Source organism: Musca domestica, unplaced genomic scaffold (assembly GCF_030504385.1).
Source record: "Musca domestica strain aabys unplaced genomic scaffold, Musca_domestica.polishedcontigs.V.1.1 35, whole genome shotgun sequence".
Lineage (NCBI taxonomy): Eukaryota > Metazoa > Arthropoda > Insecta > Diptera > Muscidae > Musca > Musca domestica.
Window position 1 is genome coordinate 9,010,243 of NW_026712315.1, and position 15,328 is coordinate 9,025,570.

Genomic DNA, 15,328 nt, shown 5'->3' on the forward strand with positions numbered 1-15,328 from the left:
AATTTCCTGCAAATGTACTAAACCTCCAAATGTACTAAAACAGATCTAGGGTCTAGAATCGTTATTTCGATGAGAAACGTTTTGGCCATATCAAATGATATACATTCTCTCTAACCATATGGCTGATGGTACAACTAGCCATATGGCTGAGGGTATGACTAGCTATATGGCTGAGGGTATAACTAGCCATATAGTGGAGGGTAAGGGTATAACTAGCCATATAGTGGAGGGTAAGAACAATACAGGTTTTCTTACCTACAGAAAATGTCAAATTCTTGTTTTTCTTTTGTTCAAAATGGCTTTCAACAATTTTTATCTATTTTTTCTCTGGGGATTAATTTGTACAAAGAATCTCTAATATGTATATATTTTTATACCCTCCTCCATTTTATGGAGGGTATATTAACTTTGTCATTCCGTTTGTAACACTTCGAAATATTCATAATCATAGGATCAGCGTAAAATTCTAATCACGCTATCTTTCGAACGAATTGAGATAGAAGGCACGTTAATATTTTCAGTTCGTAATAGGTACTACAACCCATGGCAAAAATTTTTGTATGCAGGTTCAGATCTTCGTATGACCACCATATAACGGTACCTCCCGATATTCGGTATTTTCATGATTTAAGCGAAATTATTTACAAGAATTATTTAAAATTTCGTATTTAAAGTTCGTTGTGGGTACTACAGTCTATGACAAAATTTTTTGTATTCCGGTCCAAGTTTTCTTATAGCCTCCTTATAACGGTACCTACCGATATTCGGTATTTTGATGTTTTCAGCATCGGCATCGTTTCAAATTTCGTACTGGAAGATACCAATGGGAAAAATTGCGTATGCAAGCCGTTCCCGATATTCGGTATTTTCATGATTTTAGCAACATTATTTATCGGAACTATTTCAAATTTCATATTTGAGGTGCGTAATGGGTGATACTGGGTCGAAATGGCGTAATGGGTCGATTTACCGATGTCTGTCTGCCTGTCCGTCTGTCTGTCTGTCTGTCTGGTGTAATCACGCTATCTTTCGTATGAATGGAGATATATGGCTAAAATTTTGCACACATGTTTATTTTTCCAGTAGGTTCACGTTTTCATATAGCCCCCATATAACGGTACCTCTCTATATTCGGTATTTTGAGGATTTTAGGTACAATACCCACCGAAATTGTTTGAGATGTGGTATTTGAAGTTCGTAATGGATGCTACAGTCTGTGGCAGAAAATTGTCTATGCTGGTCCAGGTCTTCGCACAGCTCCAATTTAACGGCACCTCCTTATATATGATATTTTGATGATTTTAGCTACATTATTCACCGTTTATTTGCAAGTTTCGAATTTGAATATAGTAGTGGCTTATGACAAACAATGCCTATGTATGTCCACGTCGTATAGACCCCAATATAACGGCTATATTCGGTATTTTTAAAATTTTAACAGAGTTTTTTAAGGATTTTATTTTTTTCCAAATTCGTTGCAAATGGTGGAGGGTATTAAAAGTTCGGGCCGGCCGAACTTACTGCTTTTTTACTTGTTTTTTTTTTTTTTTTTTTTTTTTGAAAATTTTCAAGTTTTGGCAGAACTTAGCTGCTTTTTTATTTGTTTTTTTTTTTTTTTTTTTTTTTTTGTAATGGTCTATAGATCATCGGAAGAATTCCTTAAAGATGCTCGTTTATTGCCCGGTAAGAATAGATATTTCTAAAAAGAAACACAAAAAGCCCTGAGAAATATTAAAAGAGCCCATATGAAAAATATTAAAAGAGCCCATATGGCAAATTACTGTTTTTAACTTTTTATTTTTTTATTTTTGTAAATGACATTCTTGGAAATATTCCGAAAATTCTTGATATTTGACGTGCTTATCACTTGGATGGTATCCCCGAAACCACACTATCTTCCCAGTTAAAGAACCTCCACTGTTAACTTAAATATATTTCTGGACTTTTAAAAATGTTACTGCATTTAAAGCCATTCCCTAATTGAAAATGGACCTACCACTTATCCACTCCATCAATATAATGGATTTTCAATGGCTGCATTTTTTTTTTTTTTGTTTTTTCGTTGCATTATCCCGATGCGTAACATTTTATCTCATTGGTCATTTAGGCCGTAATCACATTTTCATAAATTATGTGGAAATGCAGTTGTGAAAGGAGGCCACGTTCGCTGGATGACAGGATACAATATTAAAATTTCACAGTTGATGGATGAAAAGCCAAATAATATAACTTCGCTTTTATTAATTTATAACAAATTTTTGGGTGGGAAAATTTTATGTGATATTTTTTTCTCGGAATTACATTGATTTGCTATTGTTGCGCGGGCATTTACATATGTACATATATATGCGGAAAAATCCAATACAAGTTATTTTTGCCTATACGGAGAAAAGCCGGAATAACCACAGCTGTCATATCAATGGACGTTTAATATGGTTTTAATTACCAATAATGATGCATAATGTTGCATGTTATTACAGCAGACACCGCAGTGGATATCATTGGGCAGTGTTTCCTTCCCTTGCACCAGCATGTATGGGTATGTGTGCGGCAAACCTAAAGGGATGTTTCCTGGACACTTGTCCAACATTCACGTCGTGTGTATATTGGACGTGCAACTTTCCACCCTGCATAACTCAACACATTGATATTTGTGAAAATTGCACTAAACTCCAATTACGTGTAACCCTACAAATTGGTTTGAAACAACAAAAAAATGCATATTTTTATGGCAATTAAGAACTGCTTTAATGAGGGTGTGTGCCAAATATGAACGCACTTTATGACGGCAATGGAAATCACTTTCAAACAGGGATGTGAGTACACTCAGAGATTTAAATTTACATACTCATGTATAGTTAAAACAATTAATTAAATGTTTTTGTAGAACAATTGTTGTAATGATAATGAGAGCCCTCTTTGGAAAATTATAATTACATACTTTCATTAAAAATCGTTACATTTGTTAATTATACTTATTTCAATGTATTTTCATTATAGTAATAAACTGAACATCTCTTGAAAATGCATTTTTTTACATTGTGGTATTTGCATAATTCATGTCAAAATGGAAATGCTTCAGGTGAAGGATGTTGAAAAAAAAAATATATAAAAAATAATTAGGAATGATATTAAAAAGGGTGAGTTTAAAGCAAAGAAAGACAATAACAAACCACTAAGGGGCGGGGCCGACTTGATGATGCCCAACACCACTATAACTGTTTTATAGGGTCCCGTGTAGCAAATAAACGTTCATATTGGCAATTTAGGTATTAATTGTGTATTAAGGCATTAGAGCGGTTTAAAATTTAAATAGGTTAAAACTAGCTATATCTTAATATATATCTTAATCGGTTTCGTTTACACTTGAATGAGGTAAAGTGATTTTGTGTGACCTCTCAAATCAAATATTATTGGTATGGGGTGACTTTCAGATTACCTTTATATAAAATCGGAAGAAATTACTTTTTTTCTGGACAAAAATACATATATCGTAGCTATATTCAATTCTGAGCCGATCTCGTTAAAATGTGGCAGAGGTGTTTTTTTAGATGTGTCTGATATCTGGTATTAAAAATCATTTTTGTGGAGTGCATGTTACGAATGTGGGGGACTTAACACCAAATCGGTTGAAACTTATATATAGGAGCTATAGCCATATCTGAACAGATTTTCAACAAATTTTAAGTATTTGCTTCTAGGCTGAATTCGATCGGATGTGTCATACTTCTTTCCATTTGGACGAATAATACATATAACCGCATGGCGCACAAATATCAAATTTCAGGATTTCAGATCTTTTCTTCACCCAATACCAAATATGGTACTATTCAATATAATTGTGGGACTCATTTTCATACAAACTTCAAATATTCAACCTCACATACAAACAATGACCTTGATAACAAACTTCAGGATATCAGCTCTGTAATTTCTTTCATTACTAAATTTAATACCATTTAGAACAATTATAACACGCATATCCAAAACCACTTCCTTCTCTCAACTACAGATACCAACAGTGACACCCATATCAAATTTCAAGACATCATCCAAAGTCCTTCACCCAATGCAAACTATCAAATTTGAGGAATCCTGAACTACTCCTTCACCAAATACCAAACATCGTACTATTTTGCACGCATATCCAAACCACCTCCACCTTCTTTTAAACTACAGACGCCAACAGGGACATCCATATCAAATTTCAGGGTTTCCGCTCTACTCATTCATCCAGTACTAAATTGTATACTATTTAGTACTTTTGGTGCACTTGTAGTACACATTTCCAAAACCAATACCATTTCTCAATTCCACATATCACCAGACACCTCAATATCAAATCTGAAGGCTCCAACCCTATGCCTTGACCTAAAACCAAATATAGTACTCTTTAGTAAACTTCGTAAAAATATAAGATACATTTCCAAACCAAAGCCAAATTTCAGACACAGATACCAAATGTGACAACCACAACAAATTTCAGAATTTTATCTCTTTTCCTTTACCCAATACATAATACAGGCTGAGAAAAAAAAAACTGTAACAAATTCAAACGCCATAATGTTTACATTTTTATCTAAATTTTATTGAATGAAAGGATAAATGTCGGAAATAGCATCAAATTTTAGAATAAATTTAGTTTTGTTCGAATGGTCACCTTTGGCACGAATTATGACCTTCATTCCCGGCGAAGCGCTTGCTTGCGGTGATCGACACTTTGGTATATTTTATTGCCAACCTTGCATTCCAAAATACTCCAGACACAATAGTTTAACGGATTGGTTTCCGGAGATTTTTATGGCCATTGTAGGTTGGAAATGAAGCGAGGAACCTCATTTTGGAAGCATTCTTGGTTCGCGCGTGCTGAGTGCGATTGTGCTGAGTCCTGTTGGAATGTCCAAGGTCTGCGGCCAAAATGTTAGCGTGGCCAAAGCTTTAATAGACCATCCAGAATATTTTCGCGATAATATTCGGAATTTATTCTGATGCCACAGACGATTAATAAGAGCGGACAGCGACCATCGGCAGTAATGGCGCCCACACCATCACTATGGCCGGCGCTTGAGTTTTGGTGGCCAACCGAGGGTACACATTTTCTGCTGACCTCTTTGGCAAGTAAACACGATCATTTTGTTTGTTTACAAACTGCTGGACAACGATTTTTTTTCATGGGAGAAAACGAAATTCGGCAGTTCTCCACTTTCTGCCAGGCGAAGCAACCATACTTCGAACCATTTTTGCAGATGTTGCTGTTTTCTTCCCTCCACTTCCTTGACTTCGGGCTGCGGCAATGAGCGATGGTACGAGACACAAACAATTAAAAAAAAAAAAAACATTAAGTTCGGTTGGGCCAAACTTTTAATAGGGTAAAAAAACCTTAGAAGAAATGTTGCAAAAACCATTAAAATGCCGAATATCGGGAGGTACCGTTATATGGGGGCTGCACCAAAACGTGGACCTATAATTACAATGTTTCGCCACACGCACAGGGACCCGTTATGACCTACAAATACCAATTTCCAGACAAAACCCTTAAAAAATGTGGCATAAATCATCAAAATACCGAATATCGAGAGGTACCGTTACCAGAACATGGACCGATATATCTCATGTTCAATACCAACCATCCTAGACACAATGCAAATAGCTCTGCTTAATTTTGACGCTCTACGTCAAATAATGTGGGCTGTATCGTGATTTCAACAGACAGACGGACGCACAGACACACAGATGTACATAATTAAATCGATTTAGAATTTTATGCTGATTATGAATATATATACTTTATGGGGTCTAAGACGAATATTCAATGATGTTACAAACGGAATGACAAAGTTAATATAATCTCCTTTCCAAGGTTGAGGGTATAAAAAAAGAAACGATAAAGGTCAGTCAGTCAGTTATTTCACTACTCTTTTATTGTTGTATTGTCTCAATACTCATGTAAGAAAAAACAAGGTATATATATTCTTGATCAGGTTTAAAATATAAGTCGATTTGGCGATGTCCGTCTGTCTGACTCTGTGTCTGTCTGTTGCAACCACGCTATTTTTCTAACGAATTGAGATAGGAGGCTAAAATTTTGAACACGTGTTTATTTTGCCAGTAGGTGGGTTATGTTCGTAAACGCGCCATATAGGTCCACGTTTTCATAAAGCCTCCATATAACGGTACCTCCTAATATTCGGTATTTTAATGATTTTAGCGGCATTATTCACAGGATTTATTTCAAATTTACTAGTTGCCTGTGCAGGTCCACGTCTTCGTATAGCCCCCATATAACGGTACCTCCCTATATTCTATATATTGATGATTTTAGCGACATTATTCACCGGAGTAGTATTTAGAGTTCGTAATGGGAACTACAGTTTATGACAGAAAATTGTCTATGCAGGTCCAGGTCTTTGTATATGCCCCATATATCAGTATCTCCCTATATTCGGTATTTTGGCGATTTTAAGTGCAATACTCACCGATATTGTTAGAGATGTGCTATTTGAAGTTCGTAATGGGTGCTACAGCCTGTGACAGAAAATTGTCTATACAGGTTCAGGTCTTCGATTTTAACTACATTATTCATCGTTTATTTCAAGTTTCGAATTTGAAAATGGTAATGGTTTATGATGGGGTAATGGGAACTACAGTTTATGACAGAAAATTGTCTATGTAGGTCCAGGTCTTTGTATAAGCCCCATATATCAGTATCTCCCTATATTCGGTATTTTGGCGATTTTAAGTGCAATACTAACCGAAATTGTTAGAGATGTGCTATTTGAGGTTCATAATGGGTGCTACAGCCTGTGAAAGAAAATTGTCTATACAGGTTCAGGTCTTCGATTTTAGCTGCATTATTCACCGTTTATTTCAAGTTTCGAATTTGAAAATGGTAATGGTTTATGACAAAAAATGCCTATGTACATAGGTATAACGGCTATAATCGGTATTTTTAGATTTTAACAAAATTTTTAATGGATTTTATTTATTTTATTTATTTATTTATTTTTTTTTTTTTTTTGGAAAATTTTCCAAATTCGTGCTAAATGGTGGAGGGTATTTTTTAACTTTTTAAAAATCAATTTATTATAAATTTGTTCATATGTAAATGCAAAATTCCCATCCCTGGCTTTGGAAACTTTCGTACAAATGCTTACCAAATGCTTTCGTAGTGTAAGCATGCGCAAATTACAAAGCTTTTTAAATGTGTCTTCGCCAGAGATCTAACTGAAACAAAGAAATGGGTTCCACCAAACACAACGAAAAGTGCTTTCATTGAAGCCAAAGCTTTCAATCCAAAAAGAAACAATTTATTACTGTCATACGTATAACAGTACATATATATATCGAACATTTTTATTATACAAATTATTATTAATTTTTATTGAATTAAAATTAAAAAGAAGAAGAACCAATAAATAATAATATTTCTATTACACAAATAATACATTTATGGTTAATATGCAACACGCATTTTAATTAGATTTACTCCAAATAATATTTTCTTAAATAGCATATAATTAAATTTTATTATTACAAAAACTAATATAAATATATCACTATCTAATTTTTTACGCAAATAAATAGAAAAACCTAATTTTAGGCGGTAACAATGAAATGTGTTGCCCATTACTTTATTTATGCCGTAAATAAACAAATTGTTGTTTCTTTACTCTGTATTTTACTATTTACAAAAACACATACACACACACAAAAACTGCATATTGCAAAAATTGTTTTGTGGTTGTATGCAATTATAATTGTACGTGTATATGTGTGTGTGCGAGTGCATATATTTGTCTACTTACCGTAAGTTTTTTCCATATCCTGTCTATGATCAATTAAACAACTGATGTATGGGTGTACCCTCTCCCCCATTTATTTTTTCTCCTCCTCTCCATACACACACTACGTTACCGATTGTATTGCTTTGCCTGGCTGTAAACCAAAAACTGTTGTTTCACATTATTCAGTTCGATTCAATTTGTCTACGTTTTATGTTTTTTTTTTTTTTTTTGTGTTTACCCATAGTTTGGTTTCTTTTCGGTTTATTTTTATTAATTTAATTAAATATTTTATAATATTTGCAAAAAACATATATTTATGGTGAGTTTTTTATTGTCTTTGAGTCAATTTATGGTTACTGATGTTGACCCAATTGTTTTATATTTATTTATTTAGTTTTACGTTTTTTACTTTTTGTTGTAGTCTTTTTTTTATGAATTATTTTTTTTTCTTATTGTTTTATTGTTACATTTACAAACACATAGTAATTGGTATGACATACCATTATGAGTTCGGTTTTAAATCAACTAGAAATGTTATGATTGTTGAAAGTAGATGAATCTATTCATAGATCAGCACATACAAAATTAAACACACGGCATTAGAGGTGAGAGGCCATAAAAATTCCATATATGAAAAAAAAAAACAGAATCATTGAAAAAGCTACCGAAATTAGATTAAAAATGTTAAGTGGATTTGAATGAGGATTTTCTGGTCTCTCAATCCTCTAATATAAATGTCCATTTTTTAATTGACTGAAAATATTACAAAATTAAAATAAATAGTGCATGAATCACATTAAATTAAAAAAAAAAAATCCCGATATTTTTTTCTGAAAAAATTTACCAGTATATTGTCGGAAATACGATTATTTTCATCATCACTTTATTTTAAATCCCTTTCCATGTAAAACGAATTTTTAAATGAAACACAGGGAAATACCCATCAAATCCTTACCTTTATGTTTTGTATAGAACATCTCGAAATAAGAGCTTCCTCGTCTATACAGAAAATCTTCACAGAAAGGTTTTCTATTCCATAAGAAGACCTCAAGAGGCAGGCGTTATTTCCTGTATAAACGATCTCCAAGTCGATGCCCCTTTATTCCAAACAGAAGGCTGACGAAATGGAGGCACTCTACTCAATAGAAGATTTCGAAGAGTGGCCTTCTATTTTAAATAGAAGACCTCCGTCGGTAGACATTCTTTCCGTGTAAAAGACCTCCAGGAAGGTTTTCTATTTTGAGAGCAAAATCTCTATCTGCATCGTACAGAAGACATGTAATAAGAGGCCTTCTATACTGTATAGAAGACCTCCACTCTGTATAGAGGACCTCCTTAGGAAGGCCTTCAACCTTTATAGAAGACCTCCATTGTTATCGTAGAAGTCCTACACGGGAATGCCTTGTATTCGGTGTAGAATTTTCTCCATCGAAGGACTTCTATTTTGTATAAAAAACTTTCATTGGGAGGCCTTTCATTCTTTCCAGAAGACCTCGACTGAAAGGCCCTCCACTGAAAGGCCCTCCACTGAAAGACTTTCTATTCAGCATAGGAGTCCTCCACAGGAAGGCCTTGTATTCGGTGTAGAAGTTTCTTCAATTCTTCAATTCTGTATAGAAGACTTCCATTGGGAGGCCTTTTATTCTTTCCAGAAGACCTCCATAGGACTTCTATTCGGCGTGGGAGTCCACCATCGGAAATCTTTCTATTCTCGATCGGAATAGAACAACTCTATTGGGAGGCCTTTTATTTTTTCCAAAAAAAAACCCTATTCGGTATAGAGGTCCTCCAAGAAAAGGCTATCTATTATATTCAGTCCTCCACAGAAAGGTCTTCCATTCTGTGTAGAAGTCCCCATCGTTATAAAAAAACTCCATAGGGAGGCCTTCTATTCTGTAAAGAAGAACTCCATTGGTAGACCTTTCATTCTTTCCCGAAGACCTCAACTGAGAGGGCCTCCAACATAAGGCTTTCTATTCAGTAAAGAAATCCTCCGCAGAAAGGTCTTCTATTCGGTGCAGAAGTCCTCCACCGGAAGTCCTTCTATTCTCCATCGGAATGGAACAACTCCATTGGAAGGCCTTACATTCTGTAGAGCGGAACTCCATTGGTAGGCTTTATATTTGGTGTAGAAGTTCTCCATAAACATATAGTTGGAGACCTTCTATTCTGTATAGAAATTCTCCATAAGAAGACCTTTTATTCTTAATAGAAGACTTTCATTGGGTGGCCTTCCATTCTGTATAGGAGATATCGACAGGAAGAGGACCTTTCCGGATTCCTTCTATTTTGTATAGAAGACATCTACTAGGAGACCTTCTATTCTGTACAGAAGGCCTCTATAGGACCTGCATTGGAAGGCTTTCTATTCTTTATAGAAGACCTTCATCGGAGGTCCTATATTTGGATTATAAGAGCTACATCGGGATGCCTTCTATTTCGAATAGAAGAACTCCATCGGGAGGCCTTCTATTTCGAATAGAAGAACTCCATCGGGAGGCCTTCTATTCCGAATAGAAGAACTCCATCGGGAGGCCTTCTATTTCGAATAGAAGAACTCCATCGGGAAGCCTTCTATTCGGAATAGAAGAACTCCAACGGGAGGCCTTCTATTCGGAATAGAAGAACTCCATCGGGAGGCCTTCTATTCGGAATAGAAAAACTCCACTGAAAGGTTTTCTATTCGGAATAGAAACAACAAACACCTCCATGGGAGGTATTATTCTATTCTGTACAGCAGACCCCCACTGGTATACTTTCTATTCTGAATGGAACACCTCTACTGGTAGACTTTTTATTTTGTATGCTGGGAGGACTTCAATTCTGTATAAAGTACCTCCATGTGAAAGACTTGTATTGTGTACTGAGGAAGCCCTCAATTTTTTTTTATCAAAGATTTCCATTGAAAGACCTTTTATTCTGTAGGGAATTTATGCACGGAAGGCCTTCTCTTCGGTATAGAAGTCCTCCACCGAAAACCTTTTTTTTTTTGTATTAAAGACCTCCACGGTGAGATCTACATGTGGTCCTTAAATAATTTCCTTGGTATTTCCGTCATTCTCTAGTATTTTTCGTTTGACCTCTCATAATTTTTATGTCATCCCATTTAGTAAAAAATATTCCCAAATTAAAGTGCATGAGCCTATCCCTTTCATTGTAAGGTGATTATTATTTCGTTCTTTTAACTTTTTTGTTAAATAGGTTTCTTTAAAATACACGGTATTTTGAAAGTAACTTTTGTAAATTAATTATTTTTTTCTATTAGGAAATCGTCGCACAGCATCCGTGCGTTCGGTAGGCTACAGCGATCTCTTTGTTCTGAGCAAAAAAGATATGTGGGACGTGCTCAAAGAATATCCGGCGGCAAGGGTTCGCCTGGAGTCGATAGCGGTTAAACGTTTGGAAAAATACAAGAAAGCACCACTGGAAAAAGGTAATGCTGAAAATAGTTCCTCTCTCTCTCTCTCTATTTCCATCACATTGAAGCTTCTTTTGTACACCAATTCGAAACTCGATACAGTTTGATTTAATTCTCTGCTTTTTTCGATTATATTACATTTCATAATTGACCATTCACAATTCAAAACCATATAAATATATTTTATTTTACTAACAAACAATTTAATTTGATAACAATTTCGTCTATGTTCTTAACAACATCGAAAAACCAAAACATGCAACAACAACAAAATTTTATAAAAAATTCAAATTTTTATTTCTTTATTATAATTGTATGCAAAAAACCAAAAACAAACCCAAAAATACAATACAATACACAGTACAATACTTTAATACAGTTGCCATGGGCCGTTGTCAGTCCACACCGGGTCTATTGGAGACATGTGGTCGCACCACACTCGAGGATATGTATTTACCACCAGCACCGCTAGTGCCATTTTCTGGAATGCAACAAATGCGTCAAACGCATCCCACGGATCAAGTGCAACAACAGCAACAGCAACAACAGTCACAACAACATCAGCCGCAATCATCACAACCGCCTCATACGGGTTATAGGTAAGGGAAACTGTGAAAGCATTTCATACGAATTCTTAGAAGAGAATGAAAGAGAGAAAGAGTTGCTTCAGCTCTTCCTCTCTCTCTCTCTCTCAGTTTTTATAACAGCTATAACAATACATCTTGTCTTTTCTCACTTTGCAGTCGAGCTCCTAGCCCTCGTTCCAGTCAAACATACAGTGAACGCATACAGCGTGCCACTGAATCGCCGGGCTCTATGAGTCCTAGTGTACATAGTTCAGATGATAGACCCCGTAGCAGAGCCACATCACATCATTCAACCAGACCGCAGTCGCAACCAAGTCGAACAGGTAGGTTTCCGTGGGAGTTATGTAGAATATATGTACACAATTGTAAAAAACGGGTACCTGATTGTAACTCCAACGCACGATAGAAACGGCGGAGCTAGAATCTTGATAAGCTGGTTATTTTAGAAATTCGAAGTAAAAAGTACTAAAAATCTTAAAATTGAAAATAAGGTTACAATTGTATTGTAGAGCTAAAGTATGTAGGTAGTTTTAGGAAACTCGTACTCATGTGAACTAAATGGTACTAACTTTGGTACAATTTAAATTTTGGAATTCTGAAATTTGACAAAATATACTTATGTGTAATGAATTGTACTAAATGTAATACTTTTTGGATTTTTAAGAACCGATAGAGCTGCTATCCAGAAAATTGGAAATAAGATTACTGTCAGAGTGTATGATTGAGATATGGAATTTTACTTATATCTACTAAATGAAGTAACATTTGTTTTTCAGCGAACCGACAGGGTGGAATCCTAAAATTTTGAATTGGGATTACTGTGAAAGTGTAGGATAGGAGTATGTAGAAAGCTTTGGAAATGTGTAGCTATGTGTACTGAATAGTACTATATTAGGTACAAATTGGAATTGTGATGAACGGATGGAGCTGGAATTTTTCAATTTGGAATGTGAGATACTGATGCTCCTCGGTATTATTGGAATTTTGAAGACGTGGACCTGCGCAGACAAGTTTCTGTCTTAGACTGTGGTATCCACTACGAACTTCAAACACAAAATTTGAAACAATTCCGGTGAAAAATATCGCTAAAATCATCAAAATACCGAATACCAGGGGGTACCGTGAATGGGGGCTATACCAAGACGTGGAACTACACAGACAATTTTCTGTCATAGACTGTAGTGTTCATTTCAAACTTCAAATACCAAATTTAAAACAATTCCGATGAATATTGTCACGAAAATCATCAAAATATCGATTATCGGGAGGTACAGTTATATGTGGACCTACATGGCCCATTTTCATTACCAAAAGTCTTGCAGACATAATATACATTTGAGTAAAATTTTATTAATCTACTTCAATTCGTTCAAAAGCGGATATACGGACGGACATCGCTAAATCGACATAGATGCTATTCAAGAATATATATACTTTGTGGGGTCTAAAATGTATATTTCGAGGTGTTCCAAACGGAATGACAAACTTAATTTACCCTCCATACTATGGTGGAATTACGAAATTTGATGTTAAGGTTTTGGACATGCGTGGTATAATTGTACGAAGATTTTGATAATAAATTTAGGGATGGGTCTTAAGATAGATCTGGAATTCTGAAATTTGATATGGAGGCCAGTGCGGATACATAGTATTAAGATAAAAAAGGTGGATTTGGGAATGCGTACTGTGGATAATCGAAAAGCACCAAATGGTACTAATATGCCCTTGGGTGAATTGATAGAGCTTGAATCCGTAAGCTGGATATTAAGGCCACTGTTCGATTCTAGGGTTTATATATGGAGGCATTGAAATAGTTTTGAACTGAAAAATTATGGAATGGTCCGGCTAACGTCCTCCTCGGCAATCTTCAAAATGAAAGATTTTGAAGATTTTCTACTATTAAGGGTGAACATTTTCCTATTATTTTTTCCGGAAAAAGAAAAACTTGAATTTGATTTTGAGTACTACAAAGGTCTAAAATGAACCGTTTGAACGAATCTAAAATTTTAAAGTGAAATTTTCGCTGACGAATTACCATGCCTTTGCTAGTCTTTAAATAAACTGGCATAGGTTGAGAGTATAGTACATCTGTTAGCAAATTCGACTAATTTCATTTAGCTTGTTCTTATTCAATTTTTGTGCAATGTTAAAAAAAAAATCACCAATATTCTCTCTTTCTACATTAAAACCAAATGTAAATAATGTCTTTCTCTTTTTCCAGGTCACATTTGCGATTCCAGTTCCCACTTGGATTGCTATGGCACCGGCACATCGGCGGCGAGTGGTGTTGGTGGCGGCACCACACCACTATTGGGATCCCATGAAGCCCTCGAAGATGAAATTAAACGGCTGCGTGAACGTTTACACACAGTCGAATCGGAAAATCAAGCTTTAAATACGAAATTGTCGCAGCAACAATGGGATCTGGAGAATCGTTTGGCCGAAATCGAAATGCAAATATGTGGCGTATCGTCAACATCGAGCTTAGATCCGGAACATGAGACCGAAGAGTTGGAGAGAAATCGTGAGAGTATCATATAACACGGGAGCGAGCTGCCCCATCAGCCGATCGGTATGACGATGATGTACATATCATGTTATTCATGACAACCACCATTATCACAACAACAAAAACAAGAATTACAACAAGAACTTACCTTCATTATTATCACTCTCAAATGTTCGTATCATCACAGATCATCATCAGCATCATTATCAGTTTTGATGTACTCCATATCTATCTTCAGATCATCAGCAATAAAATTATAATTGAAACAAGCAAAACCAAAAAAAAACAAAAACGAAAAACAAATTCATAATTATTTCAAATTGTTATTCGCCCATTCAACTTTGTTTATTGTTAAGTGTTAAATTATCAAATTATCTATCTTTCTCTGCTAAGAATCAAAACAGAAAAAAATCGAAAAAAAAATAATGTTGACTTGTTTGTAAATGAAAGAAAAATTGTGGCAATGTTAGTTTTTTTTTTTTTAAATATTTCGTTTAGTTTATTGTTTACTTTGTAGAATTGTATGGAAATATTTTTCTTAAACTAATTTTGGTGTTTTCTTTTAGATTTTGGTATGCCAGTAAGGAAGTGAGGGTTATCAATTAAAAAAAAAAAAAAAAAAAAAAAAAAACAAGTAAGCAAAGGCTATAGTCGTGCGGGGCCGACCATGTGATACCCTACAACACTACAATATGTTAAAAGCCCCCTCATGTCCAAATCCATTTTGGAAGATTTCGCTTTTGAAATTATGTCACGGAGCACTGCGCAGATATTACCCTCAGCATTTTGACCGGGGACATTTTCCCATTATTTTTGCACTCCATCGTGCTGTTAGTTTTTGTGGTCCATTTTACGGCTAAATATAATCCAATGGTCATCCAAAATGCTAGAATTCTTCCCTGTGCTTAACTATCTTCTCAGGCGTATCGATTGGCTGCAATTGTGTGATCAGGAATTTTTTTCTGTTTTTGGTTCATTTGAACCCCTAAATATTTTGCGATCATCTCCGAAAGCAAAATGCCCATCTGTG

General features: G+C 35.1%; 1 protein-coding gene across 1 annotated transcript in view; it reads left to right on the forward strand.

Moving 5' to 3' along the window:
- LOC101895015 (cyclic nucleotide-gated cation channel beta-3) overlaps positions 1 to 14,508 on the forward strand; it is a 122,133-nt gene extending 107,625 nt beyond the window's left edge. The window contains exons 8-11 of the mRNA XM_059125671.1: positions 11,050 to 11,217; positions 11,564 to 11,765; positions 11,946 to 12,112; positions 14,011 to 14,508. Coding sequence (XP_058981654.1) covers positions 11,050 to 11,217; positions 11,564 to 11,765; positions 11,946 to 12,112; positions 14,011 to 14,330 — 857 coding nt within the window. The 3' untranslated portion in view covers positions 14,331 to 14,508. The remainder of the gene's footprint in view (positions 1 to 11,049; positions 11,218 to 11,563; positions 11,766 to 11,945; positions 12,113 to 14,010) is intronic.
- The last annotated feature ends 820 nt before the right edge of the window (positions 14,509 to 15,328 follow it).